The sequence below is a fragment of the Myxocyprinus asiaticus genome, chromosome 31 (genome assembly GCF_019703515.2).
Source record: "Myxocyprinus asiaticus isolate MX2 ecotype Aquarium Trade chromosome 31, UBuf_Myxa_2, whole genome shotgun sequence".
Taxonomy (NCBI): Eukaryota; Metazoa; Chordata; class Actinopteri; order Cypriniformes; family Catostomidae; genus Myxocyprinus; species Myxocyprinus asiaticus.
Genome location: NC_059374.1, coordinates 3,025,426 through 3,040,885, shown reverse-complemented (window position 1 = coordinate 3,040,885; position 15,460 = coordinate 3,025,426). Strand labels below are relative to the sequence as shown.

The following is a 15,460-nucleotide window of genomic DNA, read 5'->3' as shown; positions in this document are numbered from 1 at the left end:
TATTAATAAAATGAATAAAAAAAAGAAAAGGAATACAGAAATAAAATGATTCAGTGAAATCAATAAGTGCAGCTCAGTGCTCAGTGAATAAACGCACAGCTAAACAGATGTGTTTTCAGTCTAGACTTAAATGTGACTACTGTTGGTGCACACCTGACCTCTTCTGGAAGCTGGTTTCAGCTGCGGGTGGCATAATAGCTAAACGCTGCCTCACTTTGTGTTGAGTGAACTCTTGGTATTTCTAAATGACTTGATCCTAATGATCTGAGAGGTCTGTTAGGTTTATATTCAACAAGCATATCTGCAATATATTTAGGTCATACGCCACTGAGTGATATATAAACGAGTAATAGAATCAGAATCAGCTTTATTGCCATGTATGCTTACACATACAAGGAATTTGTCTTGGTGACAGGAGCTTCCAGTGTACAACGATAAAAAAACAGCAGCAAGACATAGATAATAAAAAATAAAAAATAGTTATACACATACATACATACACACAGACACACATACACATACGTAGTGCAATCTAATACAATCTGTTATCTGTTATGTAGAGTGCAAATACAAATCTGTTATGTACAGTGCAAATGTTTTTTTTTGTTGTTTTTTTTTCAGAGGAATGAAATGGCAGAAGAGGTTGGATGTGTTGGATAAATATAAAAAAAGACTAAACTGTGTATTGCACATAGTTATTGCTCAATGGGGCAGTTTAACTGTTCATGAGATGGATAGCCTGAGGGAAAAAACTGTTCCTGTGCCTGACGGTTCTGGTGCTCAGAGCTCTGAATCGTCGGCCAGAAGGCAACAGTTCAAAAAGGTAGTGGGCAGGGTGAGTGGGGTCCAGAGTGATTTTTCCAGCCTTTTTCCTCACTCTGGAAGTGTATAGTTCTTGAAGGGGGGCAGGGGCAACCAATAATCCTCTCAGCAGTCCGAACTGTCCTTTGTAGTCTTCTGATGTCTGATTTCATAGCTGAACCAAACCAGACAGTTATTGAAGTACAGAGGACAGACTCAATGACCGCTGAGTAGAACTGTATCAGCAGCGCCTGTGGCAGGTTGAACTTCCTCAGCTGGTGAAGGAAGTACAACCTCTGCTGGGCCTTTTTCACAATGGAGTCAATGTGTGTCTCCCACTTCAGTTCCTGTGAGATGGTAGTGTCCAGGAACCTGAATGACTCCACTGCTGCCACAGTGCTGTTTAGAATGGTGAGGGGGGTCAGTGTTGGGGTGTTCCTCCTAAAGTCCACAATCATCTCCACTGTTTTGAGGGTGTTCAGCTCAAGGTTGTTTTGACTGCATCAGACAGCCAACTGTTCAACCTCCCTTCTGTATGCAGACTCATCGTCATCTCGGATGAGGCCGATGACAGTGGTGTCGTCTGCAAACTTCAGGAGCTTGACAGAGGGGTCCTTGGCGATGCAGTCATTGGTGTAGAGGGAGAAGAGTAGTGGGGAGAGCACACATTCCTGGGGGGCACCAGTGCTAATTGTACAGGTGCTGGAAGTGAGTTTCCCCTGTTTCACAAGCTGCTGCCTGTCCGTCAGAAAGCTGGTAATCCACTGACAGACAGACATGGGAACAGAGAGTTGGTGTAATTTATTCTGGAGTATAGCTGGGATGATGGTGTTGAAAGCTGAACTGAAGTCCACAAAAAAGGATCCTTGCATATGCCCCTGGTCTGTCCAGATGTTGCAGGATATGATGCAATCCCATGTTGACTGCATCATCCACAGACCTGTTTGCTCGATAAGCAAATTGAAGGGGATCTAGAAAGGGTCCAGTGATGTTCTTCAGGTGGGCCAACACCAGTCTCTCAAATGATTTCATGACCACAGACATCAGGGCGACAGGTCTGTAGTCATTAAGTCCTTTGATTTATGGTTTCTTTGGGACAGGAATATTGATTGAGCGTTTGAAGCAGCATGGGACTTCACACTGCTCCAGTGATCTATTGAAGATCTGTGTGAAGATGTGGGCCAGCTGGTTAGCACATGATCAAAGACACGTTGGCGAGACGCCATCTGGGCCTGAAGCTTTCCTCATCTTTTGTTTCCGAAAGACGCGGCTCACATCATCTTCACAGATCTTAAGTGCAGGTTGAGTAGCAGGAGGGGGTAGGAGGGGGGTTGCAGGAGGTGTTGGTGTTTGTGTGACGTGTGACGTGAAGGTCAGAGTGGGTGTGGGGTGTGAGGATGGGCCTTTCAAATCTGCAGTAGAACACATTCAGGTCGTCAGCCAGTTGTTGGTCCACCACAGGGTTGGTGGTAGGAGTCCTGTAATTTGTGAGTTGTTTCATGCCACTCCACACTGATGCAGGGTCGTTAGCTGAAAACTTGTTTTTCAGCTTCTCAGAGTATCTTCTTTTAGCCACTCTGATTTCCTTGTTCAGTGTGTTCCTGGCCTGATTGTACAAGACTTTATCCCCACCCCTGTAAGCATCCTCTTTGGCATGACGAAGCTGCCTGAGCTCTGCTGTAAACCATGGTTTGTCATTGTTAAATGTTAAATAAGTTCTAGTAGGAATGCACACATCCTCACAGAAACTTATATATGATGTAACAGTATCTGTGAGCTTGTCCAGGTCTGTGGCTGCAGCCTCAAAAACACTCCAATCTGTGCAATCAAAGCAGGCTTGTAATTCCCGCTCTGCTTCATTGGTCCATCTCTTTACAGTCCTTACTACTGGCTTGGTTGATTTTAATTTCTGCCTGTAGGTTGGAAGATGATGAACCAGACAGTGATCAGAGAGTCCCAAAACTGCTCTAGGGACAGAGCGATATGCATCCTTTATTGTTGTGTAGCAATGATCCAGTATGTTCCTGTCTCTGGTGGGGCATGTAATGTGCTGTTTGTATTTGGGCAGTTCACATGTGAGATTTGCTTTTTTTAAATCCCCAAGAATAATAATAACCGAGTCCGGGTGTTGTTGTTCCGCGTCTGTGATTTGATCAGCCAGCTGTTGCAGCGGCGCATTCAAACACGCATTTGGCGTGATATACACACTCACCGGAATAAACGAGGAAAACTCCCGTGGCGAGTAGAAAGGCTTACAGTTAATAAAGAGCGCTTCCAATTTAGGACAGCACATACTCTTTAATGTTGTTACATCTGTACACCAACTTTCATTGATGTAAAAGCATGTTCCAGCGCCAATCGTTTTCCCTGTTAACGCCGCGATGCGATCCACTCTGAACATCTGGAAATCCGGCAGATGTAACGCGTTGTCCGGAATGGCTTCACTCAGCCAGGTTTCTGTGAAGCACAAGGCAGCAGAGGTTGAAAAGTCCTTGTTTGTGTGGGTGAGGAGATGCAGTTCGTCCATTTTGTTAGGAAGGCAGCAGAGATTCGCAAGATGAATGTTCGGCAGCGTTGTTCGAAAGCCCAGCCGACGGAGTTTGACCAGCGCACCGGCTCGTCTTCCTCGCCTGCGTCTCCTGAACAACAAAGCCACGCCTCCAACTAAAATGTCTAGCAAAACATCTGAATATTCAAAAACCTGGAAAAGACTGTCTTGTATAAGCTGTTGAATGTTCAGCAGTTCATCTCTGGTAAAACTGACTGGAAAAAGATTACTAAACACAGGACAAACAAACAAACAACAAAACAATAGGAGCGCTCCACATCAAGGCAGCCATCCGCGGCACCATCATGATGTATATGAGCATCATGTAGTACTTATATAATAGTACTTTAAAATCAATTCTAAATGTAACTGAAAGCCAGTGTAAAGACAAGAGGACTGGAGTAATATGCTCAGATCTTTTTCCAGACAGTTAAACACATTTTTGAAAAATGATGTGTGGAGTGTGTTAAGATAGCAGGTTGACGTTTCAAGATGCTGTACTATTTCTGCCTCAAAATCAGACATAGTGACTAATTTCTGAAGTTTTCTGTTTGACCTCAGTGCAACATGAGGACGAGCTGATCGCCATTTTAATATCATTGATCTTGATTGATTTGTTGCATTTGCTGTCAGACAGCATTTCACAGAGAACCTGTTTTGGGGGATTAGTTAGTCTATCTACAGTAGCAAAAAGAGTGCGGGTGTTGTTTATGTTGCTGTTTATAATGTTTGTGAAGAAAGTCTGCCTAGCTGTACCTAATTCTAAATTGAAAGCATGATGGCTGTCTTTATCTATGTTATAATGGACTTTATTTTTTCCCCGCCACATTCGTTCTGCTTCCCTGCATTTTCTTTTAATGTTTTGTACTGCTATTGTGTTTCTCCATGGTGCTTTATGTCTGCCAGTAATCTTCCTGACCTTTACAGAAGCAATGCCATCAATAGCATTTTTAACTTCGGAGTTAAAGTTATCGAGGAGAACATTCTCATTTACAGCATGTATCTCTTTTTGACAGAGACAGATGTAACTTCAGTGGCCAGAGAAATCAATTATTTCAAAGAAAATGCAGAAATGGTCAGATAGAGCTATGTCCTTAATAAGAGTCGATGAAATGATCAGACCCTTGCTAATGAGCAGATCCAGAGTGTCCACGATTGTGTGTGGGTCCGTCTACATGCTGAGTCACATCAAAATTGTTTAAAACTGTTGTGAGTTCTTTTGCAGTGTTGTGTTCAGGATTATCTTTATGAATGCTGAAATCCCCAGCAATAACAAAACAGTCAAATTCAGAGCAAGTTGCTGATAACAGTTCTGTAAAATCATCAACAAAGGCTGGAGAGTATTTTGGAGGCCTATAAATAATTATAAATTGAATGTGTGGATCACCTTTTAGCACAATACTTAGATATTCAAAGGTCAAGTAATCACCAAGTGACGCTTGCATTGAAAGACATCTTTAAATATTGCAGCAAATCCTCCACCTCTACTAACAGCTCTATAGACACTCATAAAAGTAAAGTTTGGAGGGGCTGATTCATTGAAGACTGTTGCACTGCAGCTGTTATCTAACCAAGTTTCATTTATGTTATGGTGATGAGGTCATTGACTAAAATGACTTGTTCTTAAGAGAGCGGGTGTTTAAAAGTGCCAACTTGACAATATCTGTTTTTGACCCCACAGCAATCTCGGATTGATGTTTAATAGGCAACAGATTAGACAGGTTTGCCATACGTTTCGAGAAGGCCTTAGTCTTCTATCACTTAACATAACAGATATAGTAAAAGCTACAGGAACATCGGGTTCCTGCTTGTTCTATAAACATTTGTAAATGCTGCCTCCACCGTAGCGGGGACCAGATACATGTTACTGAGAGTTGTTATCCGTTGTTTGTTGTTCATCAAGAGCAGAAAAAGGACAATGTGAGCCCTGAGGTTGTGGCAGTGGCCGGAGAGCTCTCTCTGAGGGAGGGGGAGGGTGAGCTGGGCCCACAGGCTTTGGTTGTCGAGGGGCCCGCCATTTTGTGGTTGGTATCTGGGGGCTCGCAGCAATGGAGTTTGAGAGCTTTCTTCCAGCATACACTAATTCCTCCATTTTCTCTGAAAAACTCAGAAGTGGGGATGTTGGCGAGAGGAAGATAGTGTGTGGTGAGAGGGGATGTTGCTCTCGTGTTTCTCTGGAGGTATGTTATCTTGGCTCCCTTGGCTTTTTTTCAGGAAATCTTCCTTGGGTCCTGTATCTTGGAGCAGTTCTAAGTCATCACAATCTGACTGTATTATGCTCTGTGAGTAGTGCTCAGACTGGATTGTGTCCCTGAGCAGTGAATGTTGTGGTTGCGCTGTGTTATTGTGGGATTTGTCAATCAAATGTCCATCTAGTTGCTGAAATGCGATCCTCTGGTCATCCTGACACTGCGGTGATGTTTGTGTGCCATCCAGGTTTAGTGGATTTGTGTACGTTGCAGGTGGATGAAGGAGGGGGAAGTAGATATTGTTCTTCAGCACTTTTGCACCAAGCTTGTTGAGATGGAGGCCATCTGATTTATACAGTTGTCTTTGACTCCAGAAAAGATTGAAGTTATCAATGTAGTTCAGTCCTCTCATGTGGCAGGTTTTGTGCAGCCAAGTGTTTAGACTAAGCAACCGAGAAAACATATTTGTTCCAGGGGCTGGGAGCAGTACACTGATGAACGACTTAACTTTCAATCTCCCAAGTGTTTCAAAGAGTCCATTGAAATCCCTCGAGGTGTTCTGACTGCTCCTTCCGAATATCATTTTTCTCCACATGTATAATAACCCGATTTACAGTCTTATGATTAATCAGAATATTCCGAACTTCCTTATTCACATCAGAAACTGTAGCTCAAGGAAGGCAGCAAGTGGTGGTAGCCCTGTTACCAATGTTTCTGATAATGGAGTCACCCACTATCAGAGTGCTGGGTTTGGCTATGATCTCAGCAGAATGCTGCTGCCTGCTCAACCTTGAGCACCTGTCAGCTGCACTGTTAGCTGCTGACTGATGAGATCTTTGTCAAACCACGTTCTGGGTTTCTTCATCCACATTCATCAGTGGTTCAAATCTATTTTCAAGACATATTGGGGGTGGAAGAATACCAGTATTGGCTAGTAGGTTCATAGCCGTATCTGGGGTGGATGATACTAATGCTGCAATATGCATTACTCGTGACAGTCTGATGTCTCGAGCACCTTTGGGTCTAGCTCCCGGTTTATGCCATCGGTTTGTGCTCTCACTTTCACCAGTTACTTTTGGCACCTGTACTGCTGGTTTATCTAGGCTCAGTATAGCCAGTTGAGGAACGTTAGATTCAAAAGGACTGTAGGCTGAGGGAGTCAACGGTGTCGCTCTCCTGTGTATTCCTTCAGGGTTGGCGGTACAGCAAGTAACTGTTTCAAGAACTATGATCTTTTGTAGAAGTCTGTGTCAGTTTGAGCAGCAAAAGGGTTTAAGCCGATTGTTTACCTTATTTAAAAGGTTTAACTTCCACAGCAACTTTTGAAACACTGGCGGATAATTCCAAATGATGTCTATAATTTTTATAGATAAAACATAAGAAAACCATTTTAACCACAGCGCCTCAAATTTCATTTTAACTATCTTTACTGTCAGTGATATGTGCATTTTCTCTCTCTCCCTGCATGCGCTTGAGGTGATGCAGGTGAGAGACGAAGCATGCGTACCCCAATTGACATATTTATTTGGCTTACATTGTGAAACAGTCTTGTCCCTACTGTTTCTTGATTAGTTTAATTGCTCTTTGCAAAATCATTTTGGCTTGTGCTGTATGTGAAAAATAATGTAAATGTCCGCAGTGTTTTAGAGCGTGGCTTCCTCATACATGCTTTGAAAATTTTATTTTAACTTCAGCGTAATTCCAAACATATTTGAAAGCAAATACAGAGGACACAGTTTGTGGATTAAGGAATTTTCCATATAACAAGTGCAACTGCAATCATGTGATCCACAAATAGTCTCACTCGTCCCCAGTGATTTAACTGTCATCCAAACGCATGAGTTTTATCAGAGGAGCCATGAAAATGTACTTTTACAGACATCACACTGAGAAACAACTGCCATCCGAATAGCGCTTTAGACTTACACTTGCATCTAGCAGTGTAGATGCAGCATTTTGTAAAGGAATAGATTGCGGTGACTGATGCCATTGTAGAAATGCAATATTCGCAGCCACTCTTGAATTAATTTACTACATGATTGAAAGTCTTCGATAATACTGAGATAAAGCAATTTGTATTTGACTGGTCATGAAAGTATACATGATTTTACACATTTTGTTCAACACAGAGTACACCTTTCACGATTTGTGCGTGTTTTTTGTTTGTTCTTTAGGTTAGAAGGTGTCTTCTAATAACACAAAGTTTGTTTACAAAAAACTCGAAACTCGAAAGACAGAGGACTTTAATGTTAACTAGACTTATCTTTTTCTAAAGTCTTAAAGTAGTAATTCTCACTAAAAATAGTAAAGCAGTAAATCTGAGAAAAATTACCAATTTGGTTTTTTCAAAACAAAGACAAAAAGGGACAACATATTAACGCAAGCTACAATTTGGGAACTGGTTATTCCACCACTCGCTTCATGGGGGAGTATGGGGCAAATTTCTTATTTTGTGTGTTTCTCCACAGATATTTTGCTGGTGTGATAATAATATGATGTTCATCTGTAAGGGCTAATAGCAGTGGCAGAGGTTAAAATATCAGACTCCAGTCATACTTGCAGATCTGCTCGTATCCTTGCGAAGTGATGAGCACTTTGACGCTGGACTCGTACACATGGTTAATGTTGGACCAGTGAGCCTGAATCTGAGGGTCCTCAATACGACTTGCCAAACTGTCAATGGTCCGTGCAGTCCTGACAATCAAAGACAAGGAGCAAAGAGAGACTTTTACACATTAATTTGGCTTAATTCTGCTTGTCTGCCCTCTAGTAGTTTGGGCACACCAACTCTTTTGTTATTTATGAGATGGAAATGGAAGTGTAATTATGCACTGTCCAAAACATGTTAAAAATCTGATCTTTCTTATATGAGCTTCTTCAAATCAGCCATTCTTTGCCTACATTACAGCTCTGCACACTCTAATGATTCTCTCAGCCAACTTCATGAGGTTCATCCTGAGATGCTTTTGAAACAGTATTGAAGGAGTTCAGATGTATGCTGCTTTTCCTTCACTATCCACTCCAATTCATCCATTTAATTTATATTTGTCCACAAAACTTTTTTTTTTTTTTTTAAGATCATGAGAAACATCAGTTCAGTCAAGTGCATAATGTACCTGCTTCTGAGAAAAATGTGTTTGGCTTGTTTGATGATCTTCTCCAGCAGTCCTTCACTCTGCTGCAATGAGGTGATCTCAGCTTTATCATACGCCATCGGTCCTGCTAAGCGCAAGTGCTTGTGTCCGAATGGAGCGCTGGCTGGATGAGGCATCACCACTGAACTCAACGTATGTTTGTGGAACTACAACAACACATAACCCATCATACAAAGACAAAACACATCACTCAGACACTGAGTGGCTGTCCACAAGCCCATGTCTGTCTGTGATGTGTGCTAGTACCTCTCGTATGAGCTGGTGCAAGTTGTGTTCTAACACATACAGGTGGTCGTCTGGTTTGCTCTTGTCTGGTGATGTTCTTTGGTGTTTTTTTTCTCCAGTGGAGTGACAGAGAGAGATGGAGAGCTGTAGACCTGAAGAGTGAACATAAACATACACTGTAGCACCTATCTATATTAGAAATCCTCTTTCTATAAACCACCACGTCTTGCAATAATCCTTCTTTGAAATATCAGCTTTTATTTATATCAGATTTTCAGTAGGTCAATGGTTTACATTCACTATGTTAGTATTTGGGGGCATTGCCTTTTAATTCCTCAAAAAAGGCCTCACCCTTTTCCCTCCATACATATATAGTGCTGATCATTATGGCCAAACATTTCAATTTATATGGCAAGCACTTTTAACATTTATTCCTTAAAAGTTACATTTTAAATGTTACTAGTAACAATTGGAATAGACATTAGTATCTAATAAATAAGTACTAGTAAACTGGAATAGATACTATTCACTATTAGAATAAATACCATCACCTTATGACATAGTATTCCAATTGTGAGTAGTATCTTTTTCAATTTTACTAGTACTTATTCAGTACGTATTCCAATAGACACTAATATCTCTTTTAGTTTGACTAGTGCTCATTTATTAGACACTAGTATCTATTCCAATTGTTACTAGTAACATTTTAAATTTACTAGTACGATTTTTGTAATTGGATTATACAGTAACCATTCTAAGTAAAAAAGCAGTTGTAACTAGTAGAATTTTAAATGTTACTAGTAACAATTAGAATAGACACTATTATTTAATAAATAAGTACTAGTAAACCAGAGTAGATACTAGTCACTTTTAGAATAAGTACTAATCACCTTATGACAAAGCATTTTTTAGTTACTAGTAAGTAATCCAATTGTGAGTAGTATCTTTTTCAGTTTTACTAGTACTTATTCAATACATATTCCAACAGACACTAATCTATTCCAGTTGTACTGTACTACTTTATTAGACACTAGTGTCTATTCCAACTGTTACAAGTAAGATTTTTAATTGAACTGTACAGTAGCCATTCTAACTAGTCATTACATTTGACAAGTAAAAAAGCAGTTGTAACTAGTGAGATAAATGTTGCTGGTAAAAATCGGAATAGTACTAGCGATTGTTGGAATAAGTACTATTATCTTTTGACAGTACCTTTTTAATAACTATTAAGTATTCCAATTGTGACAAGTATCTTATAAAATTTTACTGTTACTTATTAATTAGATCCTAGTACTAATTCCAATAGACACTAGTATCTCTTCCAGTTTTACTAGTACTCATTTGCAGTTTTTATGTTACTAGTAAGATTTTTAATTGAACTATACAGTACAGTAGCCATTCAAACTAGTCATTACAACTGACAAGTTAAAAAGCTAGTGAGATAAATATATACTTTTTTTTAATAACTATTAAGTATTCCAAATCTTATTCAATTATATTAGTACTTATTAATTAGATACTAGTACTTATTCCAATATTTCTAGTAACATAAAACATTTTACTGGTAGGATTTTTTATTGAATTTTTAATTATGTAATAAATAAGTATAATCACTATTTAAAGGTGCAATATGTAACAATTTTCATGTAATATTTGCCTTTTTTTGCCAATGTGTGAACGGCTTGTAACGCAACTTAAAAAAATTTGCCCTTCCCGGACTTCCTAGGTTGCCTATTAAAGCCTGTAGACTGATTTTCATGTGAAGGGAGCGGGTCGCTTTTGCCAGGAAAATCCAAAGGATGTGATGTTTATGTGTGCTCCCGAGAGCCTTGCCTCAGACAGTAATAGCTTCTCTTCCGCTATTCAACAGCGACAACAAACAGTCTGCAACACTAAGTAATGTTATCTTAGAGGTGGAATCCAGCAAACACCGACTTCTAAACAAACTCCGAGTAAGCCAAAAAAAAACAAAAAAACAAAAAAACATTTATCTACCGAATGTGATCGTGGTCGAGCGAAAACTAGAGTGAACATCGGCAGGACATTTGATTCCTGGAGGGACCTTCGTTCGGTTTTGAGGATCAAAACGGACCCTGAATTGGCGTTCTTCTTAATGGACAGGTAAACTTACATACACTGCAAAGCATGTGAAATATAGTGCCACAAGGATTGATCCGTGTAATTTTAGCTAACTTGATCTTGCCTGCACAGTAACTGTCATAAACAATGTTAATCTGTAATTATTCAGCAAGGTAAACTACAATAACACATGAAATGAATGCTAGACAATGTTCAAGATAATGCGAAAAGCTCCATTCATTAGTGTAATGTAACTTGGTTATACAGAAAATATATACATTCTATTATTATAAAACAATAGTGCATCGATATATCAAAATGACAGTTGTGATGGAATCACATCAATACTGAATTGTGTCAACATATTTATAATGTACAGTCTATTTTATAAACAGCTACTGTCATCATCAACCAAATTTAGCTAACAGCTACTGATAAAACTGGCTAGCTAGCTAATGCCGACATAGGCTATCGTATAAATGCAGTCAATGTATCACGCAAAGAAAAGTGATTACTTCAAACTACAGTCTCGCATAGTCAGACCTATATCCACACTTTGTTTTAGCCCTGTTCCAGCACTGGAGAGTCAAATATAATATGCAGTCTCAAAGTTTGTAGTAAAACAATCATAACTGTGTCATTTTAATTATGCTACCTCATCTCTCAGCATGATGCCGGCGAATCACGCTGTCTCTTTGTACGTTACGTCATTGTTTTGGCCGATGCTCGCGTCCGTATGGAGTATGTGCACGAGCACGAGCAACAGGTAGCTGGCTGCAGTTCACTTAACGGCCACAGGTGTCATTAATAACAAGGGTTTCTGAATCTTACATACTGCACCTATAAGTACTAGTATCTTATGAATAAGTACTAATATCTAACGAATAGTTGCTAATAAAATTTAATTATATATATAAAATATTCACAATTGGAATACTTACTAGTCAGAAGTGAACAGTTAATATCAAATGGCAAAACTTAGCAATTTGTTACCAGTAACAGTAGAATACTTCTAGTCACTATACTACTGGAATAATCACTAGAAGCAAAGGAATAAGTACTAACACGATTTTTAAATTTTTTTTAATCAAGAAATCTAGATTTTGCCAAAAATATTGCAAACGCTACAGTTAGATACGTTGTAAATCCACCAAAGGATGAAAAAGAGAAAAAGAAATCACAGCACTTGTCTTAATGCCGCTCCCGATCTGATCAGCTGCACACGTGTGGCGCACTCCAAATGAATGTGACAGGATAACAACATGGAGACTGATATAAAAGACAGCGGTAATATTCCCAGTACGATTGTACACAGTGTGACCGTAGCTCAGCTTCATCCATCATGCAGGTATACACCAGCTTAAGACTTTAACTGGCCTCGGAGTGCGCATGTTGATGAACGGTCTCCTTTCTTTTGTTTTTACCCATAAAAAAGCGTTAGTTACATGACAATTATTGCGCTTCATTTCAAATCATGGAAAGGATACATATGGGAGAATCAAACATCCGTCACTCCTTTTGCCATGATGATTCAGATACATCGTTAATTATTGCTTTGTTCTGTGACATGTTTTAAAGTGTACTGCATCTATAGCCAACATTTGGCAAGCGATCATTTTGACAAACTTTGCTAGTTGAATTGTAATGATAAATTATTTCAAACTGCTGCGCTGCTCAGCATCAACCGCTAGAGGGCACGTCTCTATCTGCAGGGGTTTATGAATATACACACAAATTGTTTGATATACAATGAGTACTTTCTAGATAAACTTGATCATTTATACATATTGATTTCTAGATAATTTCCTAGATAGACTTGGTTTACGCTGGCTAAGGATTATTTTGTAGTTTTCTTATTCTATTATTTCTGAACATCTGGGTTTTTAGATTTAAATGTATTTTACATTTACACTCTGTTGACACCTCCCCCCCCCTTTGTTTCCTATACTGAAGCAAACTTGGATTTCTCTAACCAGGTTGCCTTGCATTCTAATAAAGAACATACAATTTGAATCATGTTGGAGTACATTTAAAAGTTGAAAAAAATAAAATCGTGAATTGCCCATAAGTTCGATAAAAATCGCAAAAATCAATTGTTGGTGCCAGATGGGCAGGTCTGAGTATTTCTGTAACTGCTGATCTCCTGGGATTTTCACACACAACAGTCTCTAGAATTTACTCCGAATGGTGTCAAAAACAAAAAACATCCAGTGAGTGGCAGTTCTGTGGACGGAAACGCCTTGTTGATGAGAGAGGTCAATAGAGAATGGCCAGACTGGTTCGACCTGACAAAGTCTATGGTAACTCAGATAACCGCTCTGTACAATTGTGGTGAGAAGTATAGGGGTTGGCACTGTTTTGGCGGCACATGGGGGACCAACAATATTAGGCAGGTGGTTTTAATGCTGTGGCTGATCGGTGTTTGTATCTACACACACACACACGTGTCTGAATCACCACCTCCTCTTCTACAATACATATATCTCCTTTGAATTCACTCAATCTAAATTGATCAGCATTTAACCTAATGTGATTAACTGAATGATTTAAGTGGAACTAATCAGTATTCTTATGAGTTACGTATACAACATTATAAAACACATATCCTATTCTTGTGAGCAAATTATTCATTATTATAGTCTCTTAATATACGTTCTCTGTGGTTTCATGCTCGTACAAGCCGTTTGAGACCATTCCGTATCTGTCTTAGGCGACACTGTGTCTGCTGACTAAAAGGCCTAGGTCACGTAGGCCGCTTCTCTAGTGCCTTCATGACCCAACGACATATATTTGATTATAAATGTTTCTGCCAATTTAACAAGAATACTACTTCAGCTCTCCTGAGAGAAAGTACAATTATCTCTATATTTTAAGTTCCAACAGGATAAGACCAGTATCCAACAGAAGCTTTGTGGTATATGACCTTGAATAGGAGAAGCTGTGTGTGTGTGTGTGTGTGTGTGTGTGTTTCTCCAAGTATTTCTGTTTCAGGAGTCCAGTGGAGTTAGAATAGCAGTCTAGAGGTGGACAACTGAACATCAGAGACCTATGGATGACCATAAAGAGAGGACTGTCCATGGCCTATGACCCGATTCGGACCATTGGAGCTGATATACAGAACTAAAGCATCATGCAAACAGTCAGTGAGATAAACGATGTACAGGATGACTATGTTCAGAAGTGTTCTATAGTTATCTATGCTTGTAACCAATCAGAATCCTAGAAGACTATAACATTGACGTCAGCTAGATGCTGTATCTGACTATAAGTATTGATGTTTTTGGACCTGAGTTCAGTTCGTAATTTTGCATGGGTTTCTCCTGTCTACGAACTCTTTTGTACTGCTGACTTCTGCCATTTGATTTTGCAAACAACTTTCTTCAGTAAATACTTCAACTAATTGATTGAAACCTGGACTCCTGGTCTTCAGTCCAAGCCTACTGGTCTATGGGCCCAAGCTGTATTCCCCTACAGAACACACCTCCAAAATTCTAGGTCTTCTGGAGGCATGTTCTCTTGTCTGGCTGTTTAATCGAACAGATTGTAATTCCATTTGGTGCCGCTAGTGGCACAAAAATGTAAAAGGCATGATTTCTGAAGCATGTTTCAATTGATTTTGAATGTTTTACATGAACAATGTGTGTGTGCATACCAGGAAATGGATGTGAGATGATCTGATTCTTGACGACAATGTGAGGAATCTGTGATTTGATCTGAACAGCTTCTCGTGACAGCTGAGCAAAAATCTCCTTACAGAGCAGCACGTTTTGAGCGGCTTCTAGCTTTAAATGCCACATCTGAGAACCTGATAGAGAAAAAGAGACATGAACACAGAGTTACTACAGCTGGACAATGGTGAAAATGGTGAATATAACAATTTCTGAGTGAACAATTTGCATATTGTTTGAACCTAATGGCTGTTTATTTAACTAGTACATGGACATTCAGCTATTCGCTTACTAGGTAAAATCTGATTTCAAAAGTACATTTTTTCAGTGAAACATCTGACTAACTAGCTGGGCATACCTGGTTTGGCTTTGGGTTGTCTTCTGAAGAGATTCACTGTGCCGAGATCTCCTATATCAGGAGACTGTTTCTGAATGGACACCTGCAGACATACAGAGAAACACTGATGTTTTCTGCTCATTCTTGTGAAACATGTCCTCATAGGCGAGTCAGACATTTTTAAATTTTACCTTGATATAAGCAGAACCTTCCAGATCACTGGGGATCTGCACATTGAGAGGACAATAATCATCTGGAATTTTCTTATCCAGGTCAATATCTGTGTTCTTTATGACCTCAAATGTGCCATGATGGGGGAACAGTGACCCTGCATGTGAACACAAAATATTAAATACTTTACAAAAATTTCATCAATGTGTAAACTTTAATTTAGACCGATCTCCATTAACCTCTCCATTAAGGGTCAATATTTGTTCCCAGGAGTTTTTTTTATTTAT

The 15,460-nt window shown here is 39.5% G+C and overlaps 1 protein-coding gene across 2 annotated transcripts in view; it reads right to left on the bottom strand.

The window, feature by feature from the left end:
• LOC127422264 (mediator of RNA polymerase II transcription subunit 17-like) overlaps positions 1–15,460 on the bottom strand; it is a 32,660-nt gene that overhangs the window by 6,312 nt on the left and 10,888 nt on the right. For both annotated transcript variants that reach the window (XM_051665661.1, XM_051665662.1), the window contains exons 5-10: positions 15,194–15,330; positions 15,024–15,105; positions 14,650–14,802; positions 8,940–9,070; positions 8,655–8,839; positions 8,095–8,232 (exon numbers count right to left, since the gene is read on the bottom strand). In XM_051665661.1, coding sequence (XP_051521621.1) covers positions 8,095–8,232; positions 8,655–8,839; positions 8,940–9,070; positions 14,650–14,802; positions 15,024–15,105; positions 15,194–15,330 — 826 coding nt within the window. The remainder of the gene's footprint in view (positions 1–8,094; positions 8,233–8,654; positions 8,840–8,939; positions 9,071–14,649; positions 14,803–15,023; positions 15,106–15,193; positions 15,331–15,460) is intronic.